This window comes from Tamandua tetradactyla, chromosome 14 (assembly GCF_023851605.1).
Source record: "Tamandua tetradactyla isolate mTamTet1 chromosome 14, mTamTet1.pri, whole genome shotgun sequence".
Lineage (NCBI taxonomy): Eukaryota > Metazoa > Chordata > Mammalia > Pilosa > Myrmecophagidae > Tamandua > Tamandua tetradactyla.
The window spans coordinates 89,113,944-89,132,308 of NC_135340.1; the positions used below are offsets into that span (position 1 = coordinate 89,113,944).

General features: G+C 40.6%; 1 protein-coding gene across 22 annotated transcripts in view; it reads right to left on the reverse strand.

The window, feature by feature from the left end:
* KLC1 (kinesin light chain 1) overlaps positions 1–18,365 on the reverse strand; it is a 100,570-nt gene that overhangs the window by 8,988 nt on the left and 73,217 nt on the right. For 2 of the 22 annotated variants that reach the window (XM_077128412.1, XM_077128413.1), the window contains exons 13-15: positions 16,608–16,769; positions 9,985–10,115; positions 4,963–6,185 (exon numbers count right to left, since the gene is read on the reverse strand). In XM_077128412.1, coding sequence (XP_076984527.1) covers positions 5,987–6,185; positions 9,985–10,115; positions 16,608–16,769 — 492 coding nt within the window. In that variant the 3' untranslated portion in view covers positions 4,963–5,986. The other 20 variants (XM_077128416.1, XM_077128417.1, XM_077128418.1 and 17 more) reach the window with 20 other exon arrangements.

An 18,365-nucleotide genomic window follows, 5' to 3' on the forward strand; every position in this document is an offset into this window, starting at 1 on the left:
TGATAGGACTATAATTTCCTGTCTCCATGTGGGTTTTGTAATATTTTTGTTGAGAACTGGACATTATGAGGATTACGTTGTGGTCACTCTGGAAATCTAGTTCCTTCACTCTTTAGTCCACCAGAAGAAGAAGAAAATAGGGGTGGAAAAAGAGAGGGGAAGGGAAGTAAAAAAAAGAAAAAAAGACAAAAACATGTGCATATTAAAAAAAACAAGAAGGACATGAGAAATAGTAAAAAGTGCACTGCTCCTCCAAGCCTCTTATTCTAAGCTGGGGGGAAGCCAAAAGCTGTTGCCTTGAAGGCCGAAGCCAGCATCCCTGCCTGGTCTTCTGTGATCTGCTAGACACAAAAATACAACACAGAAAAAGAAAAAAAAACAACAAACCAAAAAAAGAGAGCGTGCATGGGCTCTTTATGTCCTTGCAGAGGCTGGTTTGAGGCCAGAAGACGTTCCTGTGGAAACGGCTGAAACCAAGGCAAGAGTCAGTGCTGCCAGACCAGGAGGAAAAACAAAACTAACTCTTTACATCCCAGTGGATGCTTGCAGGAGTCTGGAAGTGCTGCTACCCAGAGGCCTTAAACCAAGGTCAGCTTCCACCCCGCTGCCTCAGGGATTCCCTAGTCCAATCTCAACCTTCAGCCTCCACTTTTAGAGGTGTCCTCTGCCAGCCTGGCCCCAGCTGTACACTCCTGGAATCTGGGCTGCATTTCCATGGCCACTGCTGAAGGGCTGAGCAATAGGGCCAGTCACTGGTTTGAGCTTCCAATTACGAAAGTTGGATTCCAGGCAGCCTTGCTTCCTCTGCCACCCGTTGTTCCAAGTTTCCATTTTGGTTCTGGAGTTACCACCTAGTCAATTTTAGTCTCTTTTTCAAGCTCTTTCATTTTTCTAGCAGAGAAATTTGTAAAACTCCCTACTCTGCCATTTCGTGCCTGTGCTTCTCCAGCAGGTATTTCTATTACTACCCCCATTTTCAGATAGGGAAATTGAGGTAGAGAAAACTCATGTTAACCACTCCCACCACAGCCCTGTTAACCCCACTCTACAGATGAAGAAATGGAAGGTTGGCAGAGGTGAGCAAGCTACCAGTGCTTCTGGCACAGACCCTCTGTCTTCATGACAGCCCCTTTGGTGGCACCACAGCCCACCTGCTCAAGGCTGAGAGCCCATGGGTGCGGGGAAAGTCACAGCAGAGTAGTTCTTGGATGCAGCATTAGGGAGCTGGGCTGTGTGTGTGTGTGTGGGGGGGGGTGTCTGTGAATCCCTGAAATACAGTTTCTGCTTATGTATTTTTTTCTAGGGCAGGAAGTTCCATTTGTAACTCTCAACAGATTAAGACTCACTGGTGCAAAAAGATAGAAGCTCATTTGGGGTTGAATTTTTACAGTATAGCCTTCTTGCAAAAGTACAGGGATTTTACAACAGAAAATAAGATATTTTATTTTTATAATTAAATATAACCAATACCATATTGCTTTCTTGGCAAATCATACCAATAATTAGAAAATAAAACTACAGCTGCAGAAGACACAAGAGTATACGTTTAATAGAAATAAAGACACACATTCCTGGAAGCACAGACCATTGCAATCACATGGGGGTTCAACCCAGCAGTGCCATGAGGGGCAGCCCTGCCTTTTCCAAGGAATGCAAACCCTCCTCACAGCAGGGTTCCCTGGGGCCCTTCCCACCCTGAGGCAAATATCTGTAGGAGGGCTAGTCTGGATTTTTTTTGGATAATGTGTCTGTGGAAAGCAGCAGTAAAAGGTGCCACCACATGGATGTGGAAGACCCCTGCCCACTAAGGGCATGCTGAGCCACACCCACTCAGCATCCATCAACAGCAGGTGGGACTGAGTCAGGGTCCCAAGACCTCCCATGTATGAAAGACTCTTCTCACCCCAAGCGTTAGTTACACAGCACAGTCTTCAGAGGCCACAAGGTGAGTCTTTAAAGATCCGTAGCCCCCTCAGTGTCATTTTCCACATTATTTTATCAAATATTTCAAAACTACTTAAGCTTGTCCCCATGCAGGGAAAGTTGTTCTAAATAAAAAAACATGTCTTCGGGGCAATACAGGAGTCCCTCAGTGGTAGAATTCTCACCCACCATGTGTGAGACCTGGGTTCGATTCCCGGAGCCTGCACATGCCAAAAATAAAATAAAAACATGTCCTCACGTATCAGCCCAGAATACTGACTAATTTACACATATAATATCTGCCCCCACAAGATGTGGATAATGGACCTTAAACTTGCTTTGGCCAGTGCTAATATTAAGTGCCATTTTAGTTTTCAGAAATCTAAACATACAGTACAGTGCTCAAAAATAGTTCAAAAATAGTACAAATATAAATACATCAGAAACTAGCTCCATAAATGTAATATGCCTTCCTAGGTAATGCTATAAAATTATGACAATGACTTTTGTATCATTAGCAATATTTATATTTTACCATAAACACTGAATTTCTAATTATATAATATTCCTAGCAGCTTTCTCCTATCAAATGACAGGATTTTTTTTAAATTCCAGAAAAACTATCAGAATCCCTCTAGTACTATAAACACCTCAGACCAAGCTCTGCAGCTCCCAGCCACTGTCCTGTGTGAACACTGGTGGGCCCTGCCCTGGCCTCGGCTCTGCACACATCTCCTTGGTTAGCGTGCCCGCTACCCCTGGGGAAGAAGACAGGGAGGGATGGACAAGCCCACAGCACCAACTACCCTTTCCAGAGTCCTGTTGCTCATCAGACACGGTGATCCCTAGAAGTGCCAGTACTCCACTGAAAACTGCCTTCCAAACACCTCCAGCAGTTCTTGCCCAGTTCATCTGTCCACTAGTTAGGGGGACTTGCAATATATACTTATTTGAGAGGAACTGCAGAACTGGTGCTTGCTCTCACCTAAGGGTTCCTTTACCAAAAGGCAAAACATTGAAGTAGAGAGATGGCAGGTACCTGCTGCTTCTCTTCAGAAATTGTGGCCCAATTTCCAGATTTGAAATAGGGTATACCCTAATTCATTCATATGTTGATCCAAGTTCAAAAATCAGAAACTGCAGATTCCCAGGTAACATTCCGTCTGACACCCAGCTTCAGCATGTCCTGACCTGGAACATGTATCTACACAGCATTGCCAAGGCAATTCCCCACTCAAGAGGGATCCAGGTAGCTTCAAAGTCAGGGTACTTTCAACTATTTCAATAGATTTGGGAGCTTAAAATTAAGTTCTATAGCCCCATTTTTATTCTTTATAAATACCTATTGCTTCTTTCCGGAAAGAACTGTCACTAAGGGAAGTTGGGTTTCAAGTATAAGTATCAGCTTTTCAGCTCCTAAGGAGAACAACAATTTTAACAAACAGTAGAAGGAAAAGTGAACTGGGGAAATGCTCCTTGGCTCCCAGCTCTTGGGTGTCATGTGCCATGCAGATAAAACCAGCTGCTTTCAGGACTGTCACATGTCATCCCTGGAGCACCAAAGGTCATTCTCAAAGAGCCACAGGATCCATGAGGGACAAAGCTTTTTTTTTTCTTCCTTTGGAACCATCTCACAAGCAAATGGATTTTTTCCCAGCTCCTTTCTATTAGTGTTTAGAAGAGACATTGCTGATCCATGAGAAGCAAACAGAACCCACAGCTTCAGAGGAGGGGCCCAGTGTGAGGCCGCAGCGAGTGCTCTCCGCAGACCCACGCCATCTAGGATATCAGTAAGCTAGATGAGGTCTTTAAGAATCCTTATAACTTCTAACCTAGCTTTAACAAACCCTCAATTTACCGCCACATCTGCCCTCTCCCTACAGCCTGCTGCTTTGCAGAGCACACGTGTGTGTGGGAGCATCCCACAAGCCCCCAGCCCCTGCCCTGCACTCCTCCTAAGGAGGAGCTTCATCATAGCTGGGGACAAACAAAGTATAAGTGTGTTTGCTGTGACAACACTTAAAACTTACATTATATTAAAACCAAAACCTGACAATATTCACATGACTGCATCCCACCCCCACCCCACCCTGCCCCGTGTCTGTAGTGGGCTCTGCATTTGGGCTTATCACTCTGGGCGTGGTCCTTTCCTCCACCGTGACCTGGAATTACTGTGCACGTTCAATTCTCTTCACCTCCAGTCAGTCCAATAAAATACCTTAAAAACAAGGTCTTAAGGTTTGAAAATGTTCTTTTCCAAACCCAACCTGTTACTTAACACTATTAAGAAAAAGCCTTTTAAAAATAAACCATGCACGCGATATGCTTAGTGTACAGGAGCCACCAGGAGGGAGAACACACACCACGCATGGTGGGCAAGGGCCCAGAGGGACCCATGGAGCTGCCGGCCCGAGGTTAACCAACACTCCAGGGCCCTTGACTTTGGAAACAGACCAAGAAATGAAGACCCTCCTGGGAAGGTGATCAATTTCTCCCCTTTCTTAACCATTTTCCTCTAAATTTCAGGCATTATTCCCACAGATCATTAAATATTTATCATTCTAAAAGGATGTAATTTAAGATTCTAGATTCTTAATTTACAGCCTCATTGGAATCTTAAAATTGAAAGTTAATTCTGGTGTGGTGGCAAAAAGTTAAACAGTGTCCATGAGCAGTGGCCAGTTCCCATCGTGCTGAAGCCAGCTGCAGGTGCCCCTCTGCCTGGCAGCAGTCCGTCACCATAGCTGCCAATCACCTAAAGAATTCTGGGGCACAGATGCCACAGGTCTTTCTAAAAGGCAAACATCCTGTGGTTGGTGGAAGCCACTGTCTAGAAAAGGAACCATTGTCCATGTCAAGGAGTCTGTGCTCCAGGACCCTGTGCAGGGTGGTGAGGGGCTGGGCCAAGCTTTCAGGGTCTCAGTGCTTCTTTAGTCTTGGGGATTTTAGCTAGCTCTGCCCAGACCCTCGATGGGCCAGGTCAGTGTGGCTGGCACTCAGAGCTCTTGAGTCTGCCAGACAAGTATTTCGTTCCTGTATGAGAAAAACAAATGGAAAAATTATACTTGATGCAGTACTTCAGAGGATGCAAGCTTCAGGTGATCTCGAGGCACCAACAGGAGCTGTTGCACCCTCCACACCGGCACACGATAGCCCCATTTTCAGACATGCACATGTCAATGCCAAGAAATTGGGTACAAAGAGCCTATCATAAACTACAGACCTTTTTTTTAAAGATTCTCCTTACTAGGGATGCTTAAAGCAAACCACCCTACATACATCTTTCAAACTCTCAAACGGCCCCGTGGAAGGCAGCCAGCAGAGGGCACCTCCCCAGGGGCTGTTCAGGTGAAGGCAAAAAGAGCGCCAGCACCTAGCAGGCCCCTTCCTGTCTAGGATCCAGAGACAGCTTCCTGGTTGGATCCGGGTAACAGGAAGAGCTGTTGCCTCGCTGGGCATGGCTCACAAAGGTTGGTCACTGCTGAGGGGCTCCAAACACCAGCACAGGCATCATGACCACCACCCAGGCTGCCTATACAGACAGAACTGCAAGGTCTGCTGAGCACACTCAAAAGATGGCCATGGTCAGTCCCCAAAAGGCCCTGGTACCCAACAGTACAAAGGAATGAAAAATTTTAAATGGCTACTTTTGATGGAAAGAGAATAAGAGGCCAGTAATTTCAATGTGAAGGTAAAACAAACAGAATATGACGTGTTTGTGTCTTGGACGGTAGCTTAGACAGTTTGACAAAGTAGATTTTAGTGTCAAAGTGACAACCTGTTAGTCACTGTTGAGTTAGTAAAGTTTTGAATAGTTTTAAAACACTGAACAACAGCTTAACTGCACAATAAATTAGTAATAAACTGATTAGAGGTTAAAATCATACAAGTTAATAATTGGCCAAGCTTTGATATTAAAGTATTATCAAATTTACAATTTTTAAATTAAGTTGAATTTTTTTTACAAATTCAAACTCTTTAAAGATCAATATACTGAAAATGTTTGTTCATAATGCATAGAGCAACATTTAATGACTAAAATGCAACTATAATGAATGTGTGTCTAAGAATCAAACACGTGACCGTTCAAACCACACTGGCACCACGACAGTGGGTTCCCGAGTCGTGGGGCTGCAGGCAGACGGGGCTGCCGCAGTCGGTGAGCCCAGGAACCAAGCGGGGCGGGGCTCCTTACTTGGAAGCGGTCTTCGGCTGCCTTGCTGCCCACGTTAAGAACATTCAGAGAACTGGCACGCTTCATGCTGCAACCAGGACAATGGACATGCAAGGACAAACTGGTCAGAACAACAGTCACCAGAAGTTGGGAACACACATAAAGTGGCCCTCGGGTCTCTATTACCACCAGCAACACCAAAAACCCACGCGGAACCTGGGGGTGCCTTGGGGACACATGCAAGGGGGCTTCCACCCAGTCCCTAACAGGAAAGTCCAGGGTCTGACTTAAACTTGGTGTCAGCACCCAGTTATCATACACGGCAAAATGTTTGTCTTAAAAGTACCATAATGAACTCAAAGTGTCATATTTTCACTCTTAAAAACTTGGCTTCTCTAGTTCCTCAGCGGCCTTGCTGATGCAGTCTGCTTCCAGCAACCACGGGGAGTTCCAGGAAGTGTTTCATATAAAACTTATCACCCCAAGTGACCATTTTCAAGATGCATACATATAGTCTGTATTTCATATAGTTTATAAATTTTATATATTTTCCTACTATAAAAATTGGAAAGAACAAATAATTTTGTCATTAGCAAAACTCTGAAGCCAATATTTCCCTACTTAGAAAACAAATTTAAAAATAAAATTTCATGGCTTTAATTTAAAGCAATGCGGTGATTTAAATATGTAATTTTTCTCCCATTTGGCACCTTTATTTAATGAGATATCCAACAAATTTTGCATAACCTAAATTTAAGTGACTTGCTCACTGCTGCCCCAAACACTGAGCACCTCAGCATGACAGCCGAGGCGACTGATGCTAGGGGTTACCCTGAATGTTGAAAACAGGATTGGATTCTGTATTTACACTATACGCAACACAAACAGCGTTATTTACTGTTAGTTTAAATAAGTAGTTGTGAAGCTTCTGCACAGGTTTTAGGGGTTAGCACAATCAAGACCATAGGCACACACCCAGAGCAGGGTTACAGGCCGCCCTGGCCCACGGGCCACCAGCACCAGGCACCTGGGCCTGGCCCGTGGCAGGCGTCTACCAAGTTTCCAGGAACAGCTGCCCCAAAAGCAGAGGCCTTTCATCAGCTTAGCCCCTAAGTAAGACTCACCCCAAAACGCCCAAAAGATCCCACAAAGGTAAATGAAAGCAAGGGGTAAGGGGTATGGTACGTATAGTTTTTTTTCTCTATTATCATTTTTCTTTTTCTGTTGTCTTTTTATTTCTTTTTCTAAATCGACGCAAATGTACTAAGAAATGATGAATATGCAACTATGTGATGATATTAAGAATTACTGATTATATATGTAGAATGGAATGATTTCTAAATGTTTTGTTAATTTTTTTTAATTAATAAAAAAAAAAAGCAAAAAAAAGATCCCACAAAGATGTGGCTAGAGTTCTACCCGTCTTTCTCTACCTGGAATGACTTGAGACAAAGTATAAAATGAAACCAAATCACAAGAAAATTATTTAATTGTTCTTCCTCTTATCTAAGTGGCCAATTAACTTTTCTAAGAAGTCCACACCCTTTCTTTACAGGACTGTTTGTATATAGTTGCCTCACAGACTCCCTTTTCCTTCCAAGAAGAAGTAAGGCACAGTCCGACACCTCTCACCAATACCTCCTTTGACTCTTCGAAATACTCATCAAGGTTCCTCCTTTAAAAAGAGGCCCCGAGACCCAGGAAGAAGCACCTTATATCCAACAGCACTGCAACCTGCTCCCAGGGTGCTTGGTTCAGTCACTCTCAATGTCCGCTCTCAGACCAGCAGCTGCCAGGGAACTTGCTAGAAAGGTAAATTCTGGGGATCAGAAACCCTGGGGTAGAGCCCAGCAGTCTGAATTTTACCACTCCACAAAGGAGACTCTGTTGTGCACTCAAATTTGAGAACAAATGGTCTAAAATAAAATAGTTATCTTGCTTGGGAAGATTATTCAGTTTCATGCATTTTATGGGCTGAAATTTCCAAAGTCATTTAGTTGGTCAAAAAATGTCAGTAAGGTAACATCTTTATTACTTGGTCAATATAATATAGAAAATTTTTCACATATGCAGTGTGTGTGTCTCCTTTACACCAAATCCAGCTTGCAGTGTCGGCAACACTGTGAATATTTACCATAGTTCTCTATTTGGGGAACGTTTATACACGTCACAATTTTTATCATGGTAAAGACAGAGAGAAGACATGGAGGAAACAGAAAAATTCTAAATTCTCTCACATAGGAAGTGTGGTCTATGTTACTGAATGGAGTGCCAGGTTTAGAGTTTGCATTTAAAAAGTTTCAAAACATCCAGCACCTCAATTAGCCAGAGGACCTCCCTGGTACAATTAATTAATGTCCTGTATACAAGATTGTGAACCATAAATCACTTTCACCTTTCATTTCATTTAAAGGAATGGAAACAGGGCAGTAATACAAATATCTGTCCAGACTCCTCATAATGCTATAAGAAAAAAAAAAAATTATAATCTTTCATAAATTGCAAAGAGGCAGATAGCAATCTGGCAATTTGTAAATGTTTTAAAATACAAGTACTTTATTTCAAAGGCAATTTAGAACCTACTTTCCAAAGTAAGAGTTCATTTGTCTCTTCACAGGCAATTCAGCATCTTGCTAATAAGCCCCCAAAACTTCCAGAAGTCTAGACTGTCTTCAAACCCTGGTCTTTTAGGTTGTTTTCACACCAGACATTTGGGAAGCTCCTAAAACTCTCTCCATAGAAACCTGCTTGTAAACATGTTTAAGAAGTAAGGCAACTGCTACTTAAAAAATCCTATCACTCCTCTTGTCTCTTTCAAAAACAATTAAGCAAAGTTTTCAACTCTCAGCAGATTTCTAGAAGGAACAAAGTGCCCAAGATCCTCTCTAGACTAGGCCTCCCCCTGAGGAGCTGAGCCATGAGGGAACAAGACTGTCACATAAGAGGTCTCTGGTATAAATGACAGTAAGGGGACTGAGATTGGATCTACTTCAAAAAAATTATTCAAAGGAACTCGGTCTCACAGTCCTGGGATGACCGCAGAACTTAAAGTGGAATTACTTTTAGAGTTTTACTAAAAATCAAGCTTTAAAAATGAGGTACCATTTACGAAGTCATAGTTACACAGAACGGCTAGTAAAACAGTGCTTCTGTGAGAAATGCATTCAACAATAGGAGACAGTTTATACCAGAAATAACCAGAAACAGGTGGCAGTCTAACAAGATTAGAGACGTACAGAGCACTCTCTCTCTGATATACCTTATAAAAAACATAAATATTTAGGTTTTAAATTCCTTTGGCAATCTAAATTTTATTGCTCAAAAGACTCTAAGACCCTTGACTTAAACCTTTTTTCTAAAATATGGAAAACAAATCTCTTAAAGGAATTCCTTACAATAACATCTTTAAATTCTGATCCTTCTATTTAAAACTCTTTTTTTCTCCCTATAGCACTACCTTTGAGATTTAGTTCAGCCATAACTCAGATTTGATTTTAAAATGTTAAAACTAATTTTAAAGGATTTACACTAATGCTTATTCTAAAAATACACCTATCTAGGGTAAACAAATTTAATATGCTCAATGTTTTAATATTAAACTCTCAATTTTCACTGCTAAGGCGTTCTTTAACATGCAACAAAATGAATACCTTTTAAAGGCCTTAGCAATTTTAACCTCTAAACAGGAAATGTCTTATTTCTCAATCTATCCCTCGGAAAAAATTAAACTGAAACTACTAAACCTTTCAACTGCTAAAATATGGGAATTAGGTTGGAATATTTTTTTTCTGAAGTCTGTAGGTGAGAAATGGCCTTTAGACACTGTCTGGCATGGATGGGGGGAGGGGCAGCGGCAAATATCAGCAGAGCCAGGAAAAGATAATTACCCAGGATTCTTTGGTTCACTCTCTCGTGAACTTCCTCCCTTCAGCTTCCTAACCAGCTTCTCACTGCTGCGTCTAATGGAAGCCCGGAGTTTGCTAAAGGAGCCACTGCGTTTTAAAGATCCAGTGCCATCCTGAAAAAAATGTGAACAAATGAAAAGCTGCAGATGGCTCCACCCTGCCCCCTGCACACACACACCCTCCCCCTTACCCCCTCAGGAGGCAAAGATGCACATAAGAAAGAATTCACACCACAGTGGACTTGCCTACCAGTGACTTGCTGGTAATACAATTCCTACAGAAATCACCAACTTCCCATGTACATAAACACAGTTTAAATAGAAATCCATTTTTAATTTCATTAATGAAAAAACAATGATCATGAAAACCTTTGAAGATGAAGAAGCTCATTCACACAAAAGTAAAACATTCCAAGAGGAAAATTAAGTATATTGGTGTTTTCAGACAAGAAAACAACACGTGAAAAAAGTGTCAAGAAAATTAAGGCATTTCTAAGAATATCACTAATCAAATTCTGCATTTAATAAATATGTAAGTTTCGGGTCCAGATAAAAATATGAAATCCACAACATTCATAACTGACAAAGGCAACTTCCTTTAACAATTTCATCTAAATACAATACTTATATGTACTGTTTCTTCAGAAAACCTTACAGAATGGTTTTATTAAATGTGACTATAAGTGTTAGAAAATTAAATAAAATTCTCATTCTGTAAAAATAACTAGAAGTTCTCAAATACCATATAGGAAGCAAGCTAAAAGAGCAACCCAGCTTTTGTTATCATTCAGACATTAATATAGGAAATGCCTGGCAGAATCTGGATATGAAAATCAACAACACAGAGTGGAAATGAATATGGAAATAGCTGCTTTTATTCTCAGAATGAATCCCTTGGTGAAATGACAAGTAGCCACCTGTGACTTCTAGAAGCTACGCAACGCTGCATAGAGTGTGAGAGGCTCTAAGGAGCAGACAGACACCGAGACACAGGTCAGTCAGAGTGAGTTTATTAGAAGTTAGAAAGACAACTACACAAATCACTGAACACTTAGAGATTAGGAGAGCAAAGCAGAATTGCCGAAATCTCACACAAAGACTAAACAGCAAATGCTACTTCAGAGAGTCTGAGGTGGAGCAGCACAGCCCTGGTGCACCAGGTGGAGGTGTCCAGGTACACAGGTGGGCGACTGTCAACAGTCACCATCGCTGCCCCTGCAGTGACCACCCGGTGGGACACTTATCTACCTTTTATCAAAGCAAACAGCTAATCGCTCTTAATTTTTAAACTCGTGTATCACACAGTAAATGGTTTTTATTAATACAGTTTATACTACTAAGTACATATCTGGCAAAGCTACATGTATACAGAAAAAAGGAACCCCCCAAAAAGGACAGCAGCACCGAAAAGAATGGCCAGTCGAGAGAGGTGTAGCTCTGACAAGAATCCTAGGGGATTGCTAAACACAGCAGTCAGCACTGGAGAGAGAAGGTAAAGCTCGAAGGTGGTGCCCGCCCGTCATGCAGGAGACAGTGTAAGAATCACAAAAGGCAGCTAGGCCTGTCAGACAGAAACGGAGAGAGAAAATCCAGATGAAACTGCTGTGAGAAAAGGTTCAACAGTTTTCCACTTAGCACAGCTTGTTTACAGTATTTCTAGGTCACAAAATCTTAGCAGCACTTTTAATCACTTTAGTATTTGGGATTATCTTCTGCCTACTTCTATCATCAAGTATAAAATAGGTACTGGACCTTATTTAGTTTATATCATCTAAGCGAGTTAATGCCTAATAGCCTTCAAAATAAAATTCAGCATTTTTAGAGTACAGATTAGCACCGTGTTAGGAATCTTGCTACTTACTTACTATAAAAGGTGTTTCAAGTAAGTGTACTTAAGGAAATTCTGCAGTGAGAAACAACTATAGTAACCAAAACAAAAAGGCTCATATAGGAAGCACACATTCATTTAAGCTTTAATTTGTCAGAAATCTTTTTATATCCCTAAACTATAAGGTTCTTCCTGGAAACAGGTGTGATTTTCACTCTTAATTAACATATAATAGACATTTCAGAAACATTAAGAAGCCACTGACTTTAAAAGTCTACAGCACATTTTAAACATGCAGTTGATCACATAAAATAAGTACAGAAAATGAATTTCCAAAGGCAGCAGTGTATCTTGGGGCCCTCCAGATTGGAAACAAAAGTCTAGTACAGAAGCACCAGACAGCCGGGAGACCTCAGTCCCCGACCAGTTCTGACTCACCATGGGACGCTGAGTAAGTCATTTAACCAGCCCGAGCTTCATTTTTCTCATCTTTAAAATGGAAAAATAAAACTTGTTACGAACTCCCCAAGAATGTCGGGAGAACAAAAAAAACATCAGTAGTTCTTGCTGCTCTTCAGAAAAAGATGTTCAAATACACTATAATTCCATAAAAAGCACACTTCCTACTCATTTCAAAATCCAGGCTATATCATAGGCGTGCTGTTTATAATGTCCCTGTATGAGACACCAGCAGTATATCTAAGACTAATTTCACAAAGATTTCAAAGGTATGCCACATTAAACACATGCACCCACAATCTCAGCCTCCTGTGAGGCAGGCTGGCAGGAAGGGCCATGTTGCAAACATCCAGGGCCCAGGATAGGGGCATTCTCCTTCCTTGGAGTCCACACTGACTGGCACCACGGCAGGCCCACAGTGGACACACCACCCACCCTGGCTTCTTCCACATCAGAGCTGCGGCTCCACAGGGACCAAGAAGGATGACCTGCCAACTCCAAACCAAGGCTGGTTTCTATTCCACATGGGCTGAAGGGTTTGGGAGATGACACTGCATTTCAAACACTTTCTAAAAGCCTACTTCTTTATATTGACATGAAAGAATATTCACATAAAAAAAAGTCTGAACAGAAATGAATAGTATAATGTGTTGGTTAAAAACAAAAAATAGAGCATTACTGCCTGTGTATGGTAGGATTTCAGAACATCTGGTGTTTTTCTTTTTTGTTGTTGTTGTATTGTAATTGTTTTCCTTGTATAATTTTTTTAAACTAAAAATGAATCTATTTCTAATTAACCAGTATATCCTATTATCTAATAATCCAGGGTAAGAATTTAGTCTATGAAAAACTTTCAAAGATATTAACACTGGGAGAATGTGAACAGATAGGGGAGGTGGGGGTGGGACTGCTTTGGTAGGAATCCGACAGAGAACTGTTAAACTGAAAATGGAAAAAAACAGCACAGAGGGGAAACTGATTTCCAGACCTCAGATTCCATTTAGAATTTAAGACAGGTACTTTTTAGTTATGCGTCCTAGAGGGAAAGCTGTAATGAGTGCACACTAGCCAGACAGCCAGGTACTCCAGGCGTTCCTGGTGGGGACCCAGACGCAGGTGGATGAGACATGTGCCTTACCCATGAACACAAAGCCATGTGCACAGAGGCTAAAGGAAACCCAATGAGATCCAAAAAAATTATTTATATGCATACAGCACCTTGGGTTTCAGAAACAGGAACACAAAATAACTAATTCAGATTCATCTTTCACACTGACTTTTCCAAAAGAAGAGAACCGCACTTCCCTAAACAAATTATCTACCATATTAAAACTCTGATTCAAAATACTTCCTGTGTCCAGTCACCTTGCTTTTCTTATATTCTGGAACCATTTATTTCGGTTTGCGCTGGTAAGAGTCCAGTGTCTACAGGGAACAGCTACAATGCTCTTGTGTGTCTTTCTTCTATGATATTACCCTGTTTTACATGTTATTTCTGAATTGAGAAAAATTAAGCCTAGTGTTTGATATAAATGGATGTTATATTTAACTGGAAGTGATCTTATCCTCTCCCTGCCATCTCCGGTGAACCATGGCTGCCCGGGAGCAGCAAGGGTGGCACAGGAGTGTACTTCTCATGGCAGTAGTCTTCCAACTTTTTTAAAACCCTGAAATCCTTTTGCAAAAATTAAAACTTTATGCAGAAACCCAATATAAAATAAAATTGAGGTGACTTTTTCTCATTATAAATGTATAACAAGTCCTTATTATCAAAAAGCAAACCAGCAGGAATAATGAAATTGCCTTTGGAGGCTATGGTTATGGGTGACAGCTGTGGTCTATCTAAATGCCTAATTTATTTCTATATTTTATCTTGATTGCATAATACTGAAAAATTAATGTTGCAAATGAAAAGTTTTAGACTGCCATGTAATATTAGGAAAAATCATCACTTAAACAGAGACACCATGAAAAACTTTCTTCTAAGGTCTGCACAAAGACAAGTTACCTGCTGTACTGCCATGTGTGAACAAACCTCTGTGTCAAAGTCGACACTAACCTGGGCTCCTTTTCCTGCAGAGAAGTTATCCCTCAATTAAGTCAATTAAAAAAAAAACCCTACATGTGCAAACAAGCCTTTGCAGCCTTTTTGAAATGCTAAAAGTATTCTTGAAATAAAATTCACATTAGATGTTCACTGAGCTCACCACTGCCTTCTGGGAGCTCACTGCCAAGGGTGGGATGGAGACTGCTGGGCCACCCTGGTCAACCAGGGGGCAGAGCACCCACCCTCCCCAGTTTGTTCAGGCAGCTCCCTGTGCATATGGCTTGGGTAAAACTTCATTTGTAGAAAGGGTCCCTCCCTCTGCTCAAAATACATTTAGGAACAACTGGACTAGATACCCAAGATTTAGAGATTCTTTAAGTGAGTAATCAATCCATAGACTATGCAACAAGGAATGAACTTTATCAAATATGTAGAGCCACTCAGTCTCAAAAGACAAAGGGCACTACCTCTGAAAAGAAAGCCATCAAGTCGCTGAGAAAAGTAATTTTGAAGACTATAACACCAAAATCACAGTTTGTGAGTATCCTAACTAATAATTTGTCAGAAGTGAGAAAGGAAATAGGAAATGAAAGAAGAAAACCAGCATGCATTCAGAGGAGCAGCTGCTTTTCCCCAGTGCATTCTAAATGCCAGTCTGCAGGACTGCCCAGTAAGCCTTCCCACAAATTCTTCCACAAAGTAAAATCTCTCCTGGCCAAACAGGAAGGCTTTAGCAACAGTGGAATAAAAGCAGCTCTCTTTAATCCCCAACTCCTGGTCTTTAAGACTAACAGAACTCTGAGTTGTCAGTAATTTTATTATCATGTGATTTCATATAAATATTGACCTAGAAATACTGTCTCAAGAAAGTTCCTCCAGAATTTCATTCTAGAGCATCAGAAGCTGTCTCCTGGCTTCTAACTAAAGGTAAGGCCTTGCAGGCACAAAGCATGCAGGGACCCCATGACCAAGGGGAGAGCACAGCACACAGTCTGCCAGGGCGGGGGTGTTATGGAGAGCTACTCTCTCAACATTTTATTTTTGGATTACTGCCTACAGGCATTAAAATCATCAAGAGATGCTGATTGGTTGTCTTGGCACAGAGAAAACCAAAGCCAAGGAAACTGCCAGATAAACAGAGCTGAAAGAGCCCTTCTCCCTGAAATTCTGGCCACTGATGTACTTTTACAAAATGTTTATTTAGAATAACCCTTTCCAAATTGCTACATCTATAAAAAATCTTAAAGAATAAAGAGATTCAAAAGTTGGATATCAGATTATGAGAAACCCCAAAATGACTATTTGGCAAAACATCTATATAATTACAATTACTTAAACTGCAACCACTATAGCTTCAAAAAAAACAAATTATGCCCTGGATACCTTAGAGTAAACCCTGCATTCTAACATTCCCTGATTAAAGCAAAATTCCAAATAAACCAGCTCAATGGTCTGGTCGAATTTTTTTCAGAGAAAGAAAATGTCCACAGAAAAAAAATTCAGAGAAAGAAAATGTCCAGAAGCCCACATTGCTCCTTGGCAACCACCGGACAAACAGCAGTGGGAAGGCCATCCACAGAGGCAACTGGGTGAAACCCTGGGGGCAGTCATCCAGTGTCTTGGGAGGACTGACCCATTGCAAACACAGATGGGAGCTCTAGATGGGAAGGTCTGGGCAGGTACTGAGAAGAGCATGAGTCCCTTGACAGCCCTCTCAAGTGAACATGGTACTTAGGACTGAGGTGGTACCTAAACAGACACAGCTGTTTAACGTTTCTACTCTTAAGTTATTTTTTTTCTAAAAACAAATTCCTTTTTAAACATCATTTTCCTTTTAGGCATTTTCTTTAATTCTAATAAAACCTAAGCAGTCTGGTCAGTGAAATTAGGAGCACTGAAGTTAGTGGTGAAAATGGGTAAGTCAAAAAAGCGAGTTAGTTACTAATCTTCATACTAAAATAAAACCAGAGTATGAATTATGCTTGAAACAACCAGGACACTCAATCAGCATGTAAGTGCTCAAAGTTAAGCCACAGCTTTCATGGGTTCCTAAAAAGAATTACCACTTCAAACAAATAACAGACTTCAGTATTAGCAAAGGTTAAGAACTTACAAAAAGCTTAATCTGCACTGAATTTGAGAAAAGTATAATGTCTAAGCATGGAAGACAGGAGAAAGTACTAGAAAGTGCTCTGGTGGAAGACTGTAGGCGAGAGCTGGAGTGGGACAGATATTGGCGCCTGGACTCTCCCCGACTGTGTACTGTACTTACCCCGCTCCACTCTACGCTCATACTCACTTCCTCCCCTCCGTCAGGCCCACTCTCATACTTGACAACGTCGGTGTTGAGGCTCTCCCTGCTCCGACGCTTCTCCAGGCTCTCGGGGTCATTGAGCACTTCGGCCACTCTCTGTTTGTGAACATGGTCAAGACCCTGTGAGCCAGGCAGGGCGGGGAAAATGGTTTGACCCATTAGCACTTACATTTAATTAGGCTGTTCTAAGATATCTAAGCTTCACTAAGAAAATAACACGCGGCCTTAGTCATTGGAAGAGTTCAAAAGAGTGGTTTTAATTTTAATTTAAATTAAATTTAAAGGGGGACTTGGTAACACAATGGTGACTTTTGTGCATGGACAGGAGCCAGGGCTATGCAGGCATCAGGGAATGCTCAGTCAGGACTTATGTTTCACTGGGTGTAAATTTTACCTCAAATGAAAAAAAAAAAATCAAATATTGAGTCCTAGTTATGTTGCATACTGACATTTTTTAGGAGGACGTGAACTGATGTCTAAAAGTTATTTGAAATGATTTAAAAAAATAATAAGAAAAGGATCAATGGATGGACAGAAGAGAGAGATGTGACAAGCCAAGTATAAAAAAAAATGTTAATGTCCGAATCTAGGTCGTGGGTACACTGGTGTAAATTTTTTTTGACTTTTCTGTATGTTTGAAAAGTTTCACAATAAACTGCTGGGAAAAAGCTGAGGTTTTGACACTAAGTCCTCTGGTACTTAAAGCCTATAAAATAGTGACATGGTTAAAAATCACAGATTACTTTAATCTCAATTTAACATTTTCTAAACTAGCCAATCATTTACAAAAGATATTTTAACAGCACACTTGCACACTTCATTACCAGAAGACCTGCCCAACAAGAAATGCTAAAGGGAGACCTTCAGGTTGAAATAAAAGGACACTGGACAATTAATTGAAGCCCTAAGAAGAAATAAAGAATATCACTAAAGGTAATTACATAGGTAAATATAAAACCCTGTATGATTGTACTTTTGGTTTGAAACTGCTTTTCCACCCCATATGACTTAACAGGTAAATTGTAAAACAACTTGTTAAATCTATGTTAAAAGGCATACAATGTACAAAGATAAAATTTGAAACTATTATTTAATAATAATATAAACGGTGAAAGAGGAGATACACAGGCATAGAGAGTCTGTAAACTACTGAAACTAGGTTGGTACAGTTGAACTAGGTTATTATTAGTTTAAGATATTAATTCCAATTACAAAGGTGACCACTAATAAGATAACTAAAAATAGAGAAAAGGAAAGAAGGGAATTAAAATGGCGCACTATAAAAAGAGCAACTAAACACACAAAAAAGGCAGTAATGGAGTAACTGAGGAACAAAAAAACATACTAAACATACAGAAAACAGCTAAATATCGAAGTAATTCTTTCCCAGTTATTAACTTATATGTCAATTCATTAAAATCCCTTATTAAAAGGCTGAGACTGGCAACTTCGATGAAAAAGTATGATCCATCTATATGCATCTACAAGAGACTAACTTCAAGTACAAAGAAACAAAGATGTGGAAAGTAAGAAGGTGGAAAAAGACATTCCACGCAAAAAATAAACAAAAGAGAGCTGGATATTTTATATTATTGCAAGACAAAATAGTCTTTAAGTCAACAAAGATTATCACAGACAAATTAGGATATCATATTTTGAAAAGATAATCAAAATTATAATGATTGGGAAGGCCACAGTGGCTCAGCAGGTAAGAAT